The sequence below is a fragment of the Bison bison genome, unplaced genomic scaffold (assembly GCF_000754665.1).
Source record: "Bison bison bison isolate TAMUID 2011002044 unplaced genomic scaffold, Bison_UMD1.0 scf7180017864526, whole genome shotgun sequence".
NCBI classification, from domain to species: domain Eukaryota; kingdom Metazoa; phylum Chordata; class Mammalia; order Artiodactyla; family Bovidae; genus Bison; species Bison bison.
The window spans coordinates 2665524-2682882 of record NW_011495077.1 but is presented as its reverse complement, the minus strand read 5'-3'; the positions used below and the strand labels follow the sequence as shown (position 1 = coordinate 2682882).

Genomic DNA, 17359 nt, shown 5'->3' with positions numbered 1-17359 from the left:
TGTACACTAACATGTGTATTTCTCTCACATACACACTTGCGTGTGTGTCAATTTAAAGATGCCAATTGTCTCTGTTCTTGGGAGGGACTGCAGTGTTGTTTGCTTGCCTTTTAGGGGACTCCAGTTTTGTTTTGTTTGGGGCTTTTTTTTCCTTTTTCTTTTTTTTTTGAGATAACATCCTAAGAGGTGATGGTAGCAGAGAACTCCTTTTCTTCCACCTTCTTCCTTGGCAAGCCTGGAAGTATTTGGCAACACTGTGTCAAGCCCCAAAGTCTCCTTTTGAGGTTTCCTTGATCTTGGAAACCCATTAGGGGATGGGGCTGACCTGCTTGGGGCAGGAGCATCAGTGATGGAGAGGAAGGGGGCTGTGCTCACTCTTCGCCCAGATGTTTGTGAGAGCAGGGAGGGAGGAGTTCTGTATGCCGAGGAGGTTTCCAGCTCGGCAGCTGGCTGAGTAGCTACTGATCACGCTTTGTGGAGGCGGACTTGGGGTTCAGGCTCTGTCCTCCTGTAGGTTAGGTCGTGGGTGTAGAGATTCCAGCTGAGCCCAGAAATGCCTGAAGGGCTCCGCCTGCTGCTCCTTCCTTCCGGCTGCCCCATCAGCCCTTACTCCCCACTCCACACCCTGTCACCCCAGGCCCATGACCCTATCTCTGCCCACAGGGACATTGGGGGCAACGAGACAGTGACCCTGCGCCAGACGTTCGTGCCTGTGAGACCAGGCCCCCGCCAGCTCATTGCCAGCTTGGATAGCCCACAGCTCTCCCAGGTGCACGGGGTCATCCAGGTGGACGTAGCCCCGGCCAGCGGAGGCGGGGCCTTCTCAGACATTAGAGGCAGCGGTCGCTCAGGGGAGACCATCCCCATGGCCTCTCGAGGTGGGGCTTAGCCCTGAGCCAGGAGCAACGGGACTGATGTCAGATGAGCAAGGACACTGCCTCAAGACGGGGGGCTACGGCAGAGAGGCTCCCCAGGGGCTTAGGTGGGAGACCCGGGCCCCTGGGAGGAGCTGATCTCATTTGCACAGATGCTGGACGTAGATGCTAATAAACTGTTTTTTAATAAAGCTGCTGTTCTGTCCATGTGTCAGTCTATGTCAAGCCAAGGAGTGTGGGCTCACGGCCTATCCTGGGGATGCAACTTGGCATTTCTGACACGCCTAGTTCTGAGAAGCGTGGTTGTCAGATCACCAATGGCACCTCTCAACAGCTCTTAATGGGGGCTGCTTGGCATCAGGACAGCCTCCAGTGCTTCCCTGGCCAGTCTCCCCCCACCCCAGGGTGCTTCTACTGACCGAAGCCCTTCTGAAGCTACCTGGGCTGAGGGGGACTGCCCCTTCCACAGCAGCCCCTAATGGAGAGAAGGAGCTAAATTCCTTTCTATGGGCACATGTTTGAGGTAGAAATAGGCTGGATTTCTCTGGGAACAGCAAAAGTCACTTTCCAGTATTGATCTTCAAATATCCTTGTCAAAGAATTTTTACAAAAGTAATACATGTTCAGTGTTAAGCATTAAGAAAATACAGAAAATGGTAAAGGAGAAAATAATAATCCTCAACTCCCACCATGTACAGAAAGTAACTTAACACTGTTTCACATGCTGCTTGCCACCATCCCCTGGAACCCTGCCCATAAATTCCTACAGAGTTAAATATTCTTTGAAAACACCTTGGTTAGAGACTAGATGGTAGACTAGGCCCTCCTGGTCCCTCGAATCTCTGGCTGCCGTTCTCACTCTCTTCAGCTGGTACCTCTGCCTCTGCTCAGGTGACTCAGGCCTCTGTCCTGGGCTGTCTGTCATCCAGCTACACTCTGCCAAGGTGAGCTCTGCCAGCCTTGAGGTTTTAAAGACTCCCCAAGTTGTATGTGTTCCTTGAACCCCAAACTTGTGTATTCACTGCCGTCTCCATATCTTTACAATGTGACTGTCCAATGTGGTTGTCTCATAGACACCCCAAGTGTACCAGGTCTGAAGTCAGACTCATGACCTCCCTCCAGCAGGTATCTTCCTGCAGCTTCCCCTCCTACATCAGTAAATGGCACTTCCATCTTTCCAGTTTCTTGGCCCCAAACTTTTGGAGTCACCCTTGACTCCTCTCTTTCTCTCATAACCCACATTTGGATCTGTCAGCAAATCTTGCTGGTTCTATCTCCCATTCATAGGTGTTCAGCTTCTGACCACTCCTCATCTCCTCCACAGCCACCATCCTGCTCAAGCTGCTTTCCTCCCCTAGCTGGACTGTTGCACTTGCTTCCTAATTATTTCCCCACTTTGACTCAGAATGAGCAAGTAGACCAGATCATGTCAATCCTCTACTCAAAGCCTTCCACTGCATCCCCTCAAATCAAAGTCCTTATAGCGCTCTGTGACTCCGACCCCGCCCCCGCCACCCCGCCCCAGGCTCAGTCCATCCAGCGTGCTGGCCCCTTCCTACTTGGACAGTGTGAGGCACACTCCTGCTCCATGAGCTCCGTGGGGCTGCACTTTGCCTGCAGACTTCTTTCCCACGTGGCCCCACGGCCCACTCCCTCTTCTCCTTCAAGACTCGCTAACTGTCACCATCTTCTGGTCTTCTCTTCCATTCTATTTTATTTTATTCTTTTTTGCGGATCTCTGGGCCAGAGGTGCTGTAATGGCTGTGAAATATGTCAGATACACAAAAAATTAAGTTCAAGTTTTCCCTTTTTAGTTCGTATACAAAATGACCGGGTCCCCACTCTGTGTACATCTGGAATTTTCTTTTCTGCAAACTTATAAGGACATTCAGTTTACAGTGGAATATCTGATCAACAGTTCTGAGTCCTTTCACATAATTTATTATCCAAACCCAGACACGCTTGAGATGAAAGGGGCATTAGAAATACATAATTTTTAAAAGCAACTATACTCCAATAAAAATAAAATTCTAATGCCTATTAAAAAAAGAAATATGTAATTTTTGAAACGTTTACTTTTGCTCAGTGTTTTGCTATACAGATGAACTTAAATAGTTCTGTTAAAACTATTCGCAAAGATTTTTTTTCTAAAAGGTGAATATATATGCACAGTAAATAAATATTTAAAATTTCAAATTATTCTTGCTATATATTCACAAACATCAATAAATTTCTTAGCTGTATTTCTAAGTAAGGTGTTACTGGCATTTTTTCTGAAGAATAAAGATTTTTCAGTATGGTTTTGTCACGCGAGTGTATGTTTCCCGGTTCTTTGTCTTGTCACAACAAAGATTTGGAGCAACGGACATTAAAGCCCTTGGCACGTCACAGCTCTCGGGTCTTGGAAAAACCGTGCTACAGCTCTTAGGCAAATCAGTGTCACAGCTCTATTTTATTTAGAAGATAGCAGGAGAATCCAAGACTCAAAGAGAAGAGAGTGGAGGAGTGCGAGGGGAGAGGGGGAGAGAAAGAGAGAGCAAGCGCCAGAGAGCGAGAGAGAGTGCATGGGCGCATGAGCGCACATGCACTCGGGAGAGAGAGTCCCCCATTCTATTTTAAAATTGCAGCACCTTCCATGTTTGCTGTCCCCCCTTGTTCTTTACTTTTCTCCAGAGTGCATGTTACCATGTGATGTTCTTATATTGAATTTTTGTATCGTTTGTTTATTCTCTAATTCTCTTTACCACTACTGCCCCTACTACTACTTCTACTACTAAGTCGCTTCAGTCGTGTCTGACTCTGTGCGACCCCAGAGACGGTAGCCCACCAGGCTGCCCCGTCCCTGGGATTCTCCAGGCAAGAACACTGGAGTGGGTTGCCATTTCCTTCTCCAATGCATGAAAGTGAAAAGTGAAAGTGAAGTCGCTCAGTCGTGTCCGACTCTTCGAGACCCTATGGACTGCAGCCTACCAGGCTCCTCTGTCCATGGGATTTTCCAGGCAAGAGTACTGGAGTGGGGTGCCATTGCCTACTGCCCCATCCTAGTGCAATCCACCATGCTCCATCACTTGGATCAAAGTTCCAGTTCTCCCACAAGACTTTGCCCTTCCCTGTCTATTCTCAACTTGGCATCCAGGGGATGCTTTTAAATGTCAATCAGATTATGTTACCAGTCTGCTCACACTCCCCAGTGGTTCCTCACCTCTCACAGAATGACAGCTATGGCTACTTCACCTTTCTTGTTTCTCAAAGTCTTGACATCATGGCCTTCCGACTGATGATTTTCCCTGCCTGGCACATCATTCCCCTGCTATCCAGGTGGCAGGTACCTTCCTTTGAAGTCTGTCCTCGAATATCACTGTCTTAATGGAACCTTTTCTGGCCACCCAATTTTATTTTGTATTTATTTTTCTCTGTGCCAGGTCTTCACTGCTGCACGGGCTACTCTCTAGTTGTGATTCAAGGGAGGGCTTCTCACTGCAGTAGCTTCTCATTACGGAGCATAGGCTCTAAGCACGCTGGCTTCAGTAGTTGCGGCTCCCAGGCTCTAGAGCACAGGCTCAGTAGCTGTGGTGCACAAGCTTAGCTGCTCCAAGGCATGTGGGATCTTTCTGGATCAGGGATCTAACCCACAGTCGTCTCAATCGAACTCAATCGTCTCCTGCATTGGCAGGCACATTACTACTGAGCCACCAGGGAAGTCCCTGGCCACACTATTTTAAATTGCAACCCACTCTTCTCACGACCACTTTTCCTTGCCTTATTTTTCTCCATAACACCTATCTACATCCAACATAGTCAATATTTTAACAATGCATTTATTTATTGTGTCTCTCCTGCCCCAACTGTAATATAAAACAGTGATTTTTATATTTATAAACAGTGTAATATAAGCAGTGATTTTTGTCTGATTTTGTCTTTGTTATATGCTCAGAAGTTAGTGCATGGAAATACTCAGTGAATACTTGCTGAGTGAAGAAGAATTTGGTACTAACCTATGGCTTTCCTGGTGGCTCAGACGGTAAAGAGTCTAACTGTAGTGCGGGAGACCCAGGTTTGATCCCTGGGTTGGGAAGATCCCCTGGAGAAGGAAATGGCAACCCACTCCAGTATTCTTGCCTGGAAAATCCCATGGATGGAGGAGCCTGGTAGGTTACAGTCCACGGGGTCACAAAGAATCGGACATGATTGGGCGACTTTACTTATGTATAAGAATGACTGTCATCTTCACAACAACCGCTTAAGGTAGTTGGATTGTAATTCCCCCTCTACAGATGAAGAAACTGAGGCAAGGGGCTAGGGTACCTGTCAAAAATCATTAAGCAGTCTGGAATAGGATGGGAACCTGGGCAGTCTGGCTCCACAGCCTGCACTTTTATCTGAGATTGAAAGTGGCCCCACAGAGTTCTTAATTTCACCCTCAAACTCTTCTTCCCCTAGTTTTTCCCATCTCATTGTTACTATGATCATCTAGTTGTTCCAGCCAAAAACCTACAAATCACCCTTGATTCCTCCCTATTCTCTCTCCCAAGGTTCACTCCAGCAGGATTTCTTATCAGTTCTATGTCCAAAATATATCCGAGTCTGTCCTCTCCACTTACACTGTCACTGTGCTCTTTCCCTACGGAACTGCCATAGCCTCCTGATGTTTTTCCACTCTTGTTTCTGAATAATCCAATTTCTACACAGCCAGTGAGCTTTCGAAGCTCTAAATTAAATCCTGGCACTCTCCTGCTTAAAACCAGACAGGGCTGGTACTGAACCCAAGTTCATTTGTTTGCTTCTTGAAAGCCAATACTCAAGAGACACCTGTTGGTGGGAAGGACTAGCTGCATTATTCAGGAGGACATCAACCTCAGAAGATGGTGGACTAATGTCCCCAAACCATCTCCAAGTTGCCGGTTACAGGACAAAGCGTTATAAATTGGAGTTTCAGGGGTGTTCGAGATGGGGCTATGTGCAGAAGAGCAAAGTCAGCTCCAATAATAATAATAAATTGGCCATGTGGTGTTCTGGTCAGCACCATCTAGAAGGGTTTATGTGCATTTAGTCTTCTACTCCAGGCTCGGTCTGCTCCCATATTCTTAAGGCCAGTCCCTGGGATTCTTAAGCAAGCAAGATTGTCTCCCACTCAACTAGTCATTATCTAAAAGCTCTAAGACCGGCCAGGGTCAGTAGGGAGCGAAGATGCAGGTAAGTTTTAAAATCTGTGCTGCTGGAGCAGCTTATCTTATGGCTACACTTCCAGTGCTTTCCCAACACCCTTAGAACCATGCAAAGTGCTGCCCTCATCTATTTGGCCTTGCAGCCGTCTCTAACCTCAACTCCACCACTTGCCCCTGACCCTGCTGCCTCAGCCCCACAGTCCTTCTGCTTCTCAAATTCACCAACCTTCTACCTAAACCTTGGCATCTGTTCTTCCTTCTGGAGGAACACTCTTCCGCATGGCATGGCTGCCCCTCATTCTTCAGGTCTCAACTCAGATGTCACCTCCCTCAAAAGAGAGGGGATATATGTATACCTATGGCTGATTCATGTTGAGGTTTGACAGAAAACAACAAAATTCTGCAAAGCAATTATCCTTCAATTAAAAAATAAATGAATTAAAAAAAAAAAGATGTCGCCTCCCCATTGAACTCTTCTCTATCCATCAATCTGATTCGTTGGTTACCGCCAGCCTCTTAAGTATATCACCCTATTTTATTTCGTATCCTACTTAGCACTTATTGTTTAACATCAGTGTGCTTGTTTGTTCATTAAATTCTCTTTTCTCTAAAATGTAAGCTCCTTAAGAGCCTGTCTGTTCACACCCAGGACCCAGAACAGGGTCGAGCACAGAGCTGCAGAAGTGTTTGCTACTTACACACTTAAAAGCAACAATTTGCAAGATGTAACTTATCATTGTTCCTTGAATGTGTGGAGCAAACTCCAATAGTTGTACTGTTTTTAAATAAAAATGATGTGATTTACTTGATTAATCTCTCATTCCTAGAAATTTAAGTCTTCCCAAAGTTTTACTATTTAATTTTTTTCTCAATTTAAAAAAAATTGGAGACTTCCCTGGTGGGCCAGTGGCTTAGACTGCATTCCTAATGCAGGGGGCTTGGGTTCGATCCCTACTCAGGGAACTAGATCCCGCATGCCACAACTGAGAGTTCTGCATGTCACAACTAAGACCAAGTGCAGCCAGATAAATTAAAAAATAATAATAATAATAAATTAAAAAAATTGAAGTATAGTTGATTTAGTGTTAATTTCTACTGTGCAACAAAGTCAACCATTATACGTGTATATGGACATTCTTTTAAAATATTTTCCATTATAGTTTATCATAGGATATTGAATATATAGTTCCCTGTGCTATACAGTAGGGCTTTGTTGTTTATCTGTTCTATATATACTAGTGCATCTGCTGCTGCTGCTGCTAAGTCGCTTCAGTCGTGTTCAACCCTGTGCGACCCCATAGATGGCAGCCCACCAGGCTCCCCTGTCCCTGGGGTTCTCCAGGCAAGAACACTGGAGTGGGTTGCCATTTCCTTCTCCAATGCATGAAAGTGAAAAGTGAAAGTGAAGTTGCTCAGTCATGTCTGACTTTTAACGATCCCATGGACTGCAGCCTACCAGGAGGTAGGTAGGAGGTCCATGGGATTTTCCAGGCAAGAGTACTGGAGTAGGGTGCCATTGCTAACCCCCAAACCTCAGTCCATCCCTCCCCTCCCCTCCAAAAGTTTTGCTATTCTAAATAGAGCTGTAATAAATATCCTTGTACAAGAAAATAAATCTTTGGGTTCATTTTAAATTATTTCCTTAAGATAACCCCCAGAGTGAGAATTATTATGTAAACAAGATTGAGCACATTTAAGGTGGTTCAATATACTTTATTAGTTTCCAGAAATACATCAGTATCTCTTTTTATTGAACTTGGGGGAAAATGTGAGAGCTTAAGATTTCTAACAACTTTGTAACTTGCTTCACATTTATTCACTTCATCCTGGTCCTCTGCATGTATCAGAACTCAAAAATGCTTGAAATCCTCAAAAAGAAAAAGAAAAACAACAACAAAAAAACGGGAAGGCAATGTTATTCCCCAAACAGCTAGAGGGAAAGAAATGAATATATGTTGAGCTCCTACTACGAGTTAAGCTCAAACTGGGTGCTTTATGGGGATCATCTTTTATTTTCTGGGGGTGAGCATCAGAATCCCTATTGTCCCAGTTTAATTTGTTCTTAGGCCTCTGGCTCTCCTCCTACTAGAACGGAAGGGCAAGGACCTTATCTCTGTTACTCACGCTGATTTATAGCCTGTGACATACTAGGTGTTCATCAAATATCTGTTGAATGGAAAATGAACTAAATTGGAGGGTGATGGAGAGTCTGGAGGCTTAGGAGTGCAGTGGAGGATTATGTTTTGGAGCATTTGTGGGAAGAATGCATGAGTGATAACTAGTCCAGCTCTGGGAAGAGATAATTGGGTACTCAGGGAGAGCTGAGTAATGACCAGTCGAGCAAAACTCTTACTGGGATTGTACCTCAGCAAAAGTACTAGGGAAACCTATTTAATACCATTTACATTTTATATGATTATTTCCTTTACATCCTCCTTTATCTAACAGAATGCCTTCCTTAAAAAATTAAAGATGTATTCTTAGTTTTAAGAAATTCACTAGAAGACTTCCTTGGTGGCTCAGTGGTAAAGAATCCACCTGCCAATGCAGGAGACACAGGTTCAATCCCTAATCCAGGAAAATCCCACATGCCTCAGAGCAACTAAGCTCATGCACCACAACTACTGAGCCTGAGCTCTAGAGCCAGTACTCTACAACAAGAAAAGTCACGGCAATGAGAAGCTCAAACACCACAACCAGAGGGTAGGCTCTGTTCGCCACAACTAGAGAAAGTCCACACATAGCAGTGAAGACCCAGTACAGCCCAAAATAAAATTTTTAAAAAAATTTAAAAAGAAATCTGCTAGAATTTGCTGAGGGAGGCTTGGGGAGATAACTATGAGGGCTTTTGTGGAGGTAGTCAACACATGAGCCACAGAAGATGAAAGTCAAGTCCACGAGGCAAGGACAAAGGACTCACCCAGTATGTGCAAAGCACAAAATATGAGACAACTCAGTATATCTGGAAATGCAAGCAGTTTGAAGAGGATTGGCTTATAGGTGCATGATAAGTGCAAAGTGGCAAGGAATGTGTTAGAAGAGGTAAACTTATTCAGATCATTAAAAATCCTTTTGCCATATTAATAAGGGGGAGCTTTCAGTTAGGGATGATGTGATCAATTTTGCATTTCACCAGATTTATGATGAAAGCAACATGGAAAAGAAATTAGGAGTTGGGCTGGAGGTAGGGAAACTAGAGTCTTCTCAATGTGAGAGACAGGGAACCTGATATAAGATACAGACTGTGAGCATGAAAAAAAGAGGGGGTAAGTTTGAAGGTTCCATTAGAAGTAGAATTGATTAGACTTGGTGAGGGATTAGATTTGGAGAACAGAGAGGACAAACTTAAGGGCAATGGTCTTGTTTTCTGAGTCACGGGTAAAGAAACATGTCATGCACAGAAATACAGAGGCCATGAGAAAGAACAGAATTTAAAATAGAAGATAATTTTCAGTTTTCAGTCTGGCATATAAGGAGCTTAGAAGTTCTTCTCACTTCTGTCCTTACAAGTAGGATGAACAGAAAATCAAAAACCAAGAGAAAATCTTGAAGGAAGCCTGAGGGGTAGAAGTGGGTACATCTTATTTATAGAGGAGCAAGGATAAGAATTACATTGGGGGAATTTCCTGGTGGTCCAGTGATTAGGACCATGTGCTTTCACTGTCAGGGCCAGGTTCAATCCCTGGTTGGGGAACTAAGACCCTGCAACCCATGCGGGGAGGCCAAAATAATAAAAATTACATCAGACTTCTTCAGAAACCAAGAAGAGAGCACAGTAAAATGTCTAAAGTGTTGAAGGAAAAAAAAGTCCATCAACCTAGACTTCTGTATCCAACAAGATTCTCTCTCAAAAGTGAAGGAGTAACACTTTTTCAGGCAAACAAAAATTGAGGGAGTTTGCAGCCAGAAGATCTAACTTGCAAGATATGCTACAAGAAATTCTTCAGAAAAAAAGGAAAACGACATAGGCCAGAAACTCAGATCTACATAAAGGCAGAACTTTAGGGAAAAGAATAAAGATAAAATTAAAAAGTCGGGTAACTAGAATTTCATAGATGTCCGATTTGAGTACTTTAGAACTTCCAGCTAGATGTCCCGCGGGCAGTCGAATACGGCTCTGCAGGGAGGAGTATAGGGGCCATTATCTCTAAGGAGATGGCCCATGGAAAGGGTAGTTTCACTAAATCGCTGTAAGGCGGTCAGAGCAGATAATTAATTCAGAAAACAAAGAATACACACTGTGTGTCAAGGTTCTGTCCCTGGAAATAAGGAGAGACTCCAGGAAGGGTGACAAGGAGAAAGACAAGTTATATGAGGGGGCTGACTGGAGTAAGCGCACAACAGAATTCGAAAAGGGAAATCTCTGTTACTATTTTTAGCACTACACGCCTTTAAAAAACATATCAAACACAGAAAAACACAAAAAATTACCTACAGTCTCACCATCTAGAAAAAAGTTAACTATCTGACGTATTTTTTTCAAACTTTGTATTTTATTTTTTAAGGGCGGGCGCCCTCTCCTGTTCTGTGAAAAGAGCCGAACCCTTACTGGAAGCCGCGCACCGCCCGGGGAAGGCTTTGAAGACGCTGGGATTTAAGGAATCGGATTAGAGAGGCTGAAGACGATGGAGAGGGAAACTGGCACGAACCTCCCTTTACAGACTAGAAATTCAAAGAACGAAGCGCTTTCTCTGCAGGCTCCCCGAAATAATGCACCGGTCGGGGGCGGAGCCCAGATCAGCGGCCCCGTCCACCCCGAAGCTGTCGGAAGTGCGCGAAAGCGAGGGCGGGGACCAGCAGCGGCGCCGGATCTGCCCGGGCGTGGCCTTGTGACGCGACGTTACGTATCCCCTGTCTGGCGGCCCATTGGTTCGCCACTACCACCCTTTTCCCGGGTAGGAGAACTGGTCGCAGAGCCGGAAGCGAGGTAGACTTCGGGTTTGAGACAGCGGCGGCGTTTCAGGCAGAGCGGTCTAGTGCCAGTGGAGCTGGCCAGCCTCTCCATTCAGGCTCCATCCCGAGTTGGAGAGAAACAGGATTCTGGTGGCCCTTGGGAGGCGCAGAGTCGGATAGCCAAGTATCCGTTGCAAACTGAAATAGCGGAGCTAGTGAGGGCCACCGGAAGCCCCGCCCCTGGGAGGAGTCGGGAAGCCGCGCCGAGGAGGTAGGAACCCAAAGAGACGGCCCCTGGGGTGGGGTCCGCCTGCCATGGCCACACCCCCGGGGGCCGGTCCCGCTGCTCTTCGCTTTGTAGCTGCTGCCAGCTGGCAAGTCATTCGCGGACGCTGCGTGGAGCATTTTCCCCGAGTAGTGGAGTTTCTGCGATACCTGCGCGCTGCTGCCCCTGGCTTGGTTCGCTACCGGCATCATGAACGCCTGTGTATGGGCCTAAAGGCCAAGGTATTGGAACCAATAGGACCTGGTAGAAGGGATAGGGATCGACTACTTGGGGGTGGAACCGGTAGGAAAAGGGCAGTTTGCTCCGACGTGGGCTTTCTGAGCTCAGTACCCTCCACAGTTGGTGGTGGACCTCATCCTGCAGGGCCGGCCTTGGGCCCAGGTTCTAAATGCCCTACATCACCACTTCCCAGAGTCTGGACCTGTAGTGCGGGACCCCAAAATCGTGAGTAACCCTTGAAGCGAGCCCTACCCCGGTTAATACCTGATGCAGCAAAGTTGCTTCTCTTCGTGGTCACTGGATACTGGTGCCCCTAACCTGTTTGCCTTCCTTACCCTCGACAGACAAAGCAGGATCTGAGAAAGATATCGGAGGCTCAGGAAACCTTTTGCCAGCAGGTGAAGCAGCTGGCAGAAGCCCCTGTTGATTTGGCCTCGAAGCTGCAGGTGGGACTGGCTGCTTTGGAAGCAGTGGTGTAGCTGTTGTCTCTAGCCCTCTCTGACCTGCTGCTTTTCCTCCTGCAGGAACTTGAACAAGAGTATGGGGAAACTTTTATGGCAGCCATGGAAAAGCTGTTTTTTGAATATTTGTGTCAGCTGGAAAAAGCACTGCCTATGCTGCAGGCACAGCAGGTTTTGTTGGGGCAAAACACTTAAGGGCAGAATGCTGGGATGGCAGGTGGGGTTGTAACAAGGCCTGTGGTCTTCATGCCTCTCTCCCTTCTCACAGCTTCAGGATGTGCTGAGCTGGATGCAGCCTGGAGTTTCTATTACTTCTTCTTTTGTCTTGAGCCAATATGGTGTGGACATGGGGTGGCCACTTCCAGGTACCAGGACCATGTGGGAGAACTAAGAATTTGGGGGGTGGAGTTTTAGCTTGAGACCTTTTGAGACAGCCCACTGGAAGGGTTACATCGGCCTGAGGTATAAGAAACCAAGCTGAGTGGATGTGTTCGAATTTTAGCTTTTTAAGAAGCCTTGTTTTCTTCTTCAGAGTACTCTGCTACTGATTCAGTGAACACGACAGAGCCCTCAGAGCAGAGTCCTCCTCAGCAACCAAGACCAGCACTCCATGACCCTCTGCCAAAAGCCTCTCCTGGCCCACTGCTTCCTCAGGGACCAGCCTCGAGGAAGCATCCGGAACCTCTGACAGGCCACCATTTCAATCTGGCCCCTCTAGGCCGGCGAAGAATCCAGCCCCAGTGGGCACCCACTAGCAGAGGCCATAAGGAGCGCCCCACAGTCATGCTGCTCCCCTTCAGAGACGTGGGTTCACCAGCCCAGGTCACATCTAAGCCTGGGAAGAGCAAAGATGGCACACATACAGCAGATGCAGCCGGTGCTGTGGGCACCAGAGCACCCTCGACCGGGAAGTCTAAGAGTCCATCTGAGACCCTGGGAGGAAGAGCTCTGAAGGAGAATCCAACTGACTCATCTGCGTCGGAGCAAAAGGAGTGAGTAGAACAGCTGCATCTCCCTACTAGCAGCACGTGCCCTGCCCGCTTTCCTTTCACCCTGTCTTTGCTTGCTCCCACCTCAGGAACTGCCACATGGACTGCCACATGGAACCACTTAGACTGTCATTATCACCTCCTAGGAAGTCAGGTAGGTATCCTGAGTCAGAACCAGATCAAACAGCCCTTCCTCCTGGGGACTCCTGAGGATCTGTGTTCACTGAGGAGAGTGCCTGGACTCTGCTTTTCTCCCTACAGTGTGTCCTCCATCTCTGTACAGCTCTGACATTACCATAGGGGACCTGGTTTTGGACTCTGACGAGGAAGAAGATGGCCAGAGGGAAAGAAGAGTGAGTAGGAAAGCTGGGAAGTGGATGGGTGGGCAGAACAAGACAGAAAGTGACATGCTCTAGGATACGGAGGGCTCAGGGCACGTTTCAATGATGATAGGATCTCCCTGCTCCCTTCTCTGCAGGAATCTCTGGAAAACTATCAGAAGACAAAGTTTGACACCCTGATCCCCACCTTCTGTGAATATCTACCCTCTTCTGGCCCCAGCACTGTGTCTATCCCCTTCCCTGACTGTACAGACAGTTCTAGACTCCTGTGATAAGACTGAAATGCTCACGACATTCTGCCTGTCTCCTTTCTCTCATACAGTTTAGTGGGGATAAAGTGAAAGCCTGGGCTTGGGTTGCCCGACTATAATGCTGAAGTTACTTTGTAATGCTTGATAATTAAATTTTGGATTTGTTAAACACTGTCTTGATGCAAGGAAGGGGAATGAAGCCTTCTCTAAGGTCTAGGTAGGTCATTCTTGAGAAACATAACCAGCCTCTCTGGGGCTGGAAGCTGATCCTTTTGCCATTTTACTTCCCTTGGAGAGTGTTGTTCAGACATGTCCAATTACCAGGGCTGAGAGCCTGGAAGAAAAATTTCCTTTTGCTATTCTGAAAATACTCTGTGGTCCGATGCCAGAATATACTTTGTAAATTCTCATGCTGCCAGGTTCGTTGCAGGTAGTGGCTCTAGAATGGAGATATTTCACGGGAAGGGTATTCACTGTCCCTGACTCTACTGGGTCAGTGCTGGCTCCACTTGCCCTGGGGTAGCACCCAGATGCCAGCCTTATGCAGAAAATCCCAGAATCTCAAAGTCATTGGGATCTCTCTTTATTGAGGTATTTAAATTATGTAAATACTTCCACGCTTTGTAGATATTCAGAGGTCTATTTAATGAATCCGATTAACAAAACATGATTCTAAAAGCCTACCTGTACCAGAACCAAGGCCACATAAAACATTTATGTATGAATCAGCCTCTCTTTTCAATCCTCTTCAGAATGCTGGGTCCCCAGATTCCCACTTGATTCTCTCAGCTTCCTTTTCTCAGCCTGCCTGCCTTGCTTCCTCCCCACTAAGTGCCGTCGGCATTTTGCATGTGCAGATAGAGAAGTACAGGATTACTGCAGGAACCGTCAGGAGAGGATAGGAAATGACCAAGTAATAGCCTAAGTAGCTGGGACGAGAGAGGGGCCCACTTGGGAGCCCTGTGGTGGATGCTAGAGCCCTGGGAGGGCAGAACTGCTCAGGTCTAGCTCTCGTCACTGAAGATCGGATTCACCTGCTGGGTGACACGGATGAAGGTAGTTCTCCGGCTCAGCTCCTTCAGCTTAGCTGCTCCCACGTAAGTGCAGGTGGAGCGGATGCCTCCAAGAATGTCTCGGATGGTATGTTCCACATCCCCTTTAAAGGGCACCTCCACTGTCTTTCCTTCTGAGGCCCTTAGAAGAAGAAAAGCTTTCTTACCTTTTCTCGCTGGATTCCTTACCCTGGTCTCTAGCATTTAGTCCTTCCCTGTTCATCACTTTTCTTCCAAGAACTGTACCATCCATCTCCCAGCAACCATGAGTTCTGCCATCACCCTTCTAGGAAAGTCATGCTTTCCAAGAACCCTTGGCCTCTGGCCACCACACCTACCTGTACTCAGCCACACCCCCGGCATACTTCTTCATGGCCATTTCGGAACTCATGCCGTAGAAGAGCTTGTACTTCCTGCCATTCCTCTCGATGAGCTCACCACCTGACTCACTGTGCCCAGCCAGCATGCCGCCCAGCATCACGAAGTCAGCCCCTGCCCCTGCCAGCACCAGCGAGAGGGTAAGAGATGAAACTGGCCCAGGTGCCCAAACTGTCACCCTCAGAAGCAACTCACACCAAGTTTTCAGGCCTCACAATGATTCTGGCATCTTCCTGGTTTTGTTTCCTTAGCTGGCCCATAACCCAAGCACACAGGCCTGCTCTGCCCTGACTCTATTCCTCAGTAGGCCTGACTTTTCCAAGAATTTCAAAAAGAGTCTCTGCCAGGCTTCTGCTCTCTGCTTTTTGTTGCTTTTGCCATCTGCCTCTTTTTACTGTGCCCAGCCAAGACTCACTTCAAGTGTCTCAAGAGCAAAGGTCTCCAACTTGAGTGTGAGCAAGGATGACCCAGGAAGCTGGGAAAGTACAGATCTGCAGCCCTACTCCCCAGAGCTAGATCCTGTGGATGTGGTGTGGGGCTCGGACCTCTACTCCATCCAGTTGTCCAGGCGATGGTGCAGATGGTCCTGGCCCACATTTGGAGAGTCTGTATTAGAGTTTCAGGATGTCCCCTGCTGGCTGCCCCAGGTGACACCATAGACTTCTGGGTCCCTAGTCATATTATTAAAGAACAGCTTTCTTGGACTTCCCTAGCCTGATCCTCAACCCGCTCCAGTGTTCTTGCCTGGAGAATCCCAGGGACGGGGGAGCCTGGTGGGCTGCCGTCTATGGGGTCGCACACGGTTGGACACGACTGAGGCAACTCAGCAGCAGCAGCCTGATCCTAGACCCTCAGAGGTGACTCATCCTCTTCTACAGGATCCTCCTTACGTGCCCTCCTTACCGAAAGCCTTGGCCACATCCCCAGGACAGCTGCAGCCTCCATCCTGCAAAGTAAGGAGCACTGTGAAGAGACAGCATGGATGCCCCAAGCCCTCTAGGAGGTCCCAGCGGCCCAGCTCAATGCTGACAGGGACCCAGGAACCCTAATCCAAACTCTACCAGAACCTCCAGACGTGGGTGAGAACCCAGATGTTTGGCAGCTTCATACTCTATCCTGCCCTTGACCTTACTGAAATGATGTGGCCTTTGAGGCCGTGAGCAGCATCTGCACACTCCATCACTGCACTTAGCTGTGGATACCCCACTCCAGTTTTCTTCCGGGTGGTACACACGGAGCCTGAGAAGGATGTGACAAGAATGAGGATGAAGTTGTTCACAGGTGTCTGCCACTGGAGGGGTGGCCAGTGGCCCCCAGTGAACCAGCTTACCTGGTCCAATTCCCACTTTGATGATGTCAGCCCCAGAGAGGATCAGCTCTTCCACCATTTCTCCTGTTACCACATTCCCTGCCTGGGACAGAACCATCAAAACAGCATGCTCAGGGTCAGAAAGAGTCAACATTATTACGAAGAAGAGTTGCTGGGTTCCCCTTTTAGATGAGTCACTTCAGAGGACCCTGCTTCCCAAGCTGAGCTAAGGGGGTGAGTAGCCAGTGTTACGGTTGTACTAGGGTAAAGTGGGGTCTAGCTGGAATAAGATCACACTGGATTTACAGTAGATTTCTCTCCCTCCCCACCAAGACACCCAAACATATCCTGTCCTTAAATTGTTACGTCATGAGACCTCTCTGGCTTCAGGGGAAGTGGGAGGACATGGTAATGTAGGCTCAGTACCCACCTACCCAGCTGTATTTGCTTTTGATGAACAGGACAGAGAGACCCCACAATGCTGTGAAGAAAACAAGGCCTTGTCATCACTCCCCTGAGCTTGTAAAAAATAAAACTGCATTTCATGCAACCCCTTTAATGTAAGACCGTAGTGTCTGTCCATGTCTTTGGGCAGGTGTGTATGTACCAGAGATATGTACAATGCATAAGTGTTCCATTGTGGTTTGGTGAGTGACATCGGGTACTGGATTTACAAGACCGTGTATCAAGGGTCAGAGAAAACAGCACTGGCCAGTAAACAAACATCTAAAATGGGGAACCGTGGATAACCACCCAGTGCCATGATTAAGTGGACTAGGAAATGCAGTAGAGGAGAAAGGAACTTAAAACAGAGTGGCAGGAAGAGTGGAGGAAGGAGAGGAACGGACCCACTAGAGGGCAACAGACATACCATGATGGTGTGTTCAGGGAAGCGCTTCCGCACATCCTTCACAAATTCCACAAAGTGTTCAGAGTAGCCATTGGCCACGTCCAGGCATACATACTTCACCTGGGGAATAGCGTTCAGGATCTGTTCCAGCTGCTCAAAGTCCGAAGAGCCTGTGCCTGAGCTGGCAGCCAGATGCTGTGAGAGAAACAGGGCCATGAGCATGTCAGAGGCAACAACATGGCTGGTTAGCCAAGGGGAGTGGGGAGGTCAGGGTTGGAAGACAAGCAAAA

At 47.5% G+C, this 17359-nt stretch overlaps 3 protein-coding genes across 7 annotated transcripts in view; 2 read left to right on the top strand and 1 right to left on the bottom strand.

The window, feature by feature from the left end:
* The window catches only part of TGM1 (transglutaminase 1), a 15362-nt gene extending 14296 nt beyond the window's left edge, over positions 1-1066 (top strand). The window contains exon 15 of the mRNA XM_010831352.1: positions 664-1066. Within this exon, the coding sequence (XP_010829654.1) occupies positions 664-889 (226 nt within the window). The 3' untranslated portion in view covers positions 890-1066. The remainder of the gene's footprint in view (positions 1-663) is intronic.
* A 9533-nt stretch (positions 1067-10599) lies between these two features.
* TINF2 (TERF1 (TRF1)-interacting nuclear factor 2) lies at positions 10600-16049 on the top strand. Of its 3 annotated transcripts, XM_010831346.1 has the most exons (10): positions 10600-11204; positions 11295-11440; positions 11559-11663; positions 11783-11884; positions 11963-12070; positions 12168-12264; positions 12432-12891; positions 12978-13042; positions 13150-13241; positions 15789-16049. In XM_010831346.1, exons 2-10 carry the CDS (start codon positions 11423-11425, stop codon positions 15957-15959), a joined length of 1218 nt encoding a protein of 405 aa, XP_010829648.1. In that variant the 5' UTR covers positions 10600-11204; positions 11295-11422; the 3' UTR covers positions 15960-16049. The 3 variants fall into 3 exon arrangements, with proteins under 3 accessions (XP_010829648.1, XP_010829646.1, XP_010829647.1); XM_010831344.1 differs by having other exon boundaries at positions 10600-11440; XM_010831345.1 differs by lacking the exon at positions 15789-16049 and adding an exon at positions 13367-13890 and having other exon boundaries at positions 10600-11440.
* GMPR2 (guanosine monophosphate reductase 2) overlaps positions 14042-17359 on the bottom strand; it is a 6661-nt gene continuing 3343 nt past the window's right edge. For 2 of the 3 annotated variants that reach the window (XM_010831348.1, XM_010831349.1), the window contains 6 exons: positions 17091-17264; positions 16241-16322; positions 16043-16149; positions 15814-15856; positions 14871-15030; positions 14042-14674 (listed from right to left, as the gene is read on the bottom strand). In XM_010831348.1, coding sequence (XP_010829650.1) covers positions 14485-14674; positions 14871-15030; positions 15814-15856; positions 16043-16149; positions 16241-16322; positions 17091-17264 — 756 coding nt within the window. In that variant the 3' untranslated portion in view covers positions 14042-14484. The remainder of the gene's footprint in view (positions 14675-14870; positions 15031-15813; positions 15857-16042; positions 16150-16240; positions 16323-17090; positions 17265-17359) is intronic. The other variant, XM_010831347.1, reaches the window with a different exon arrangement.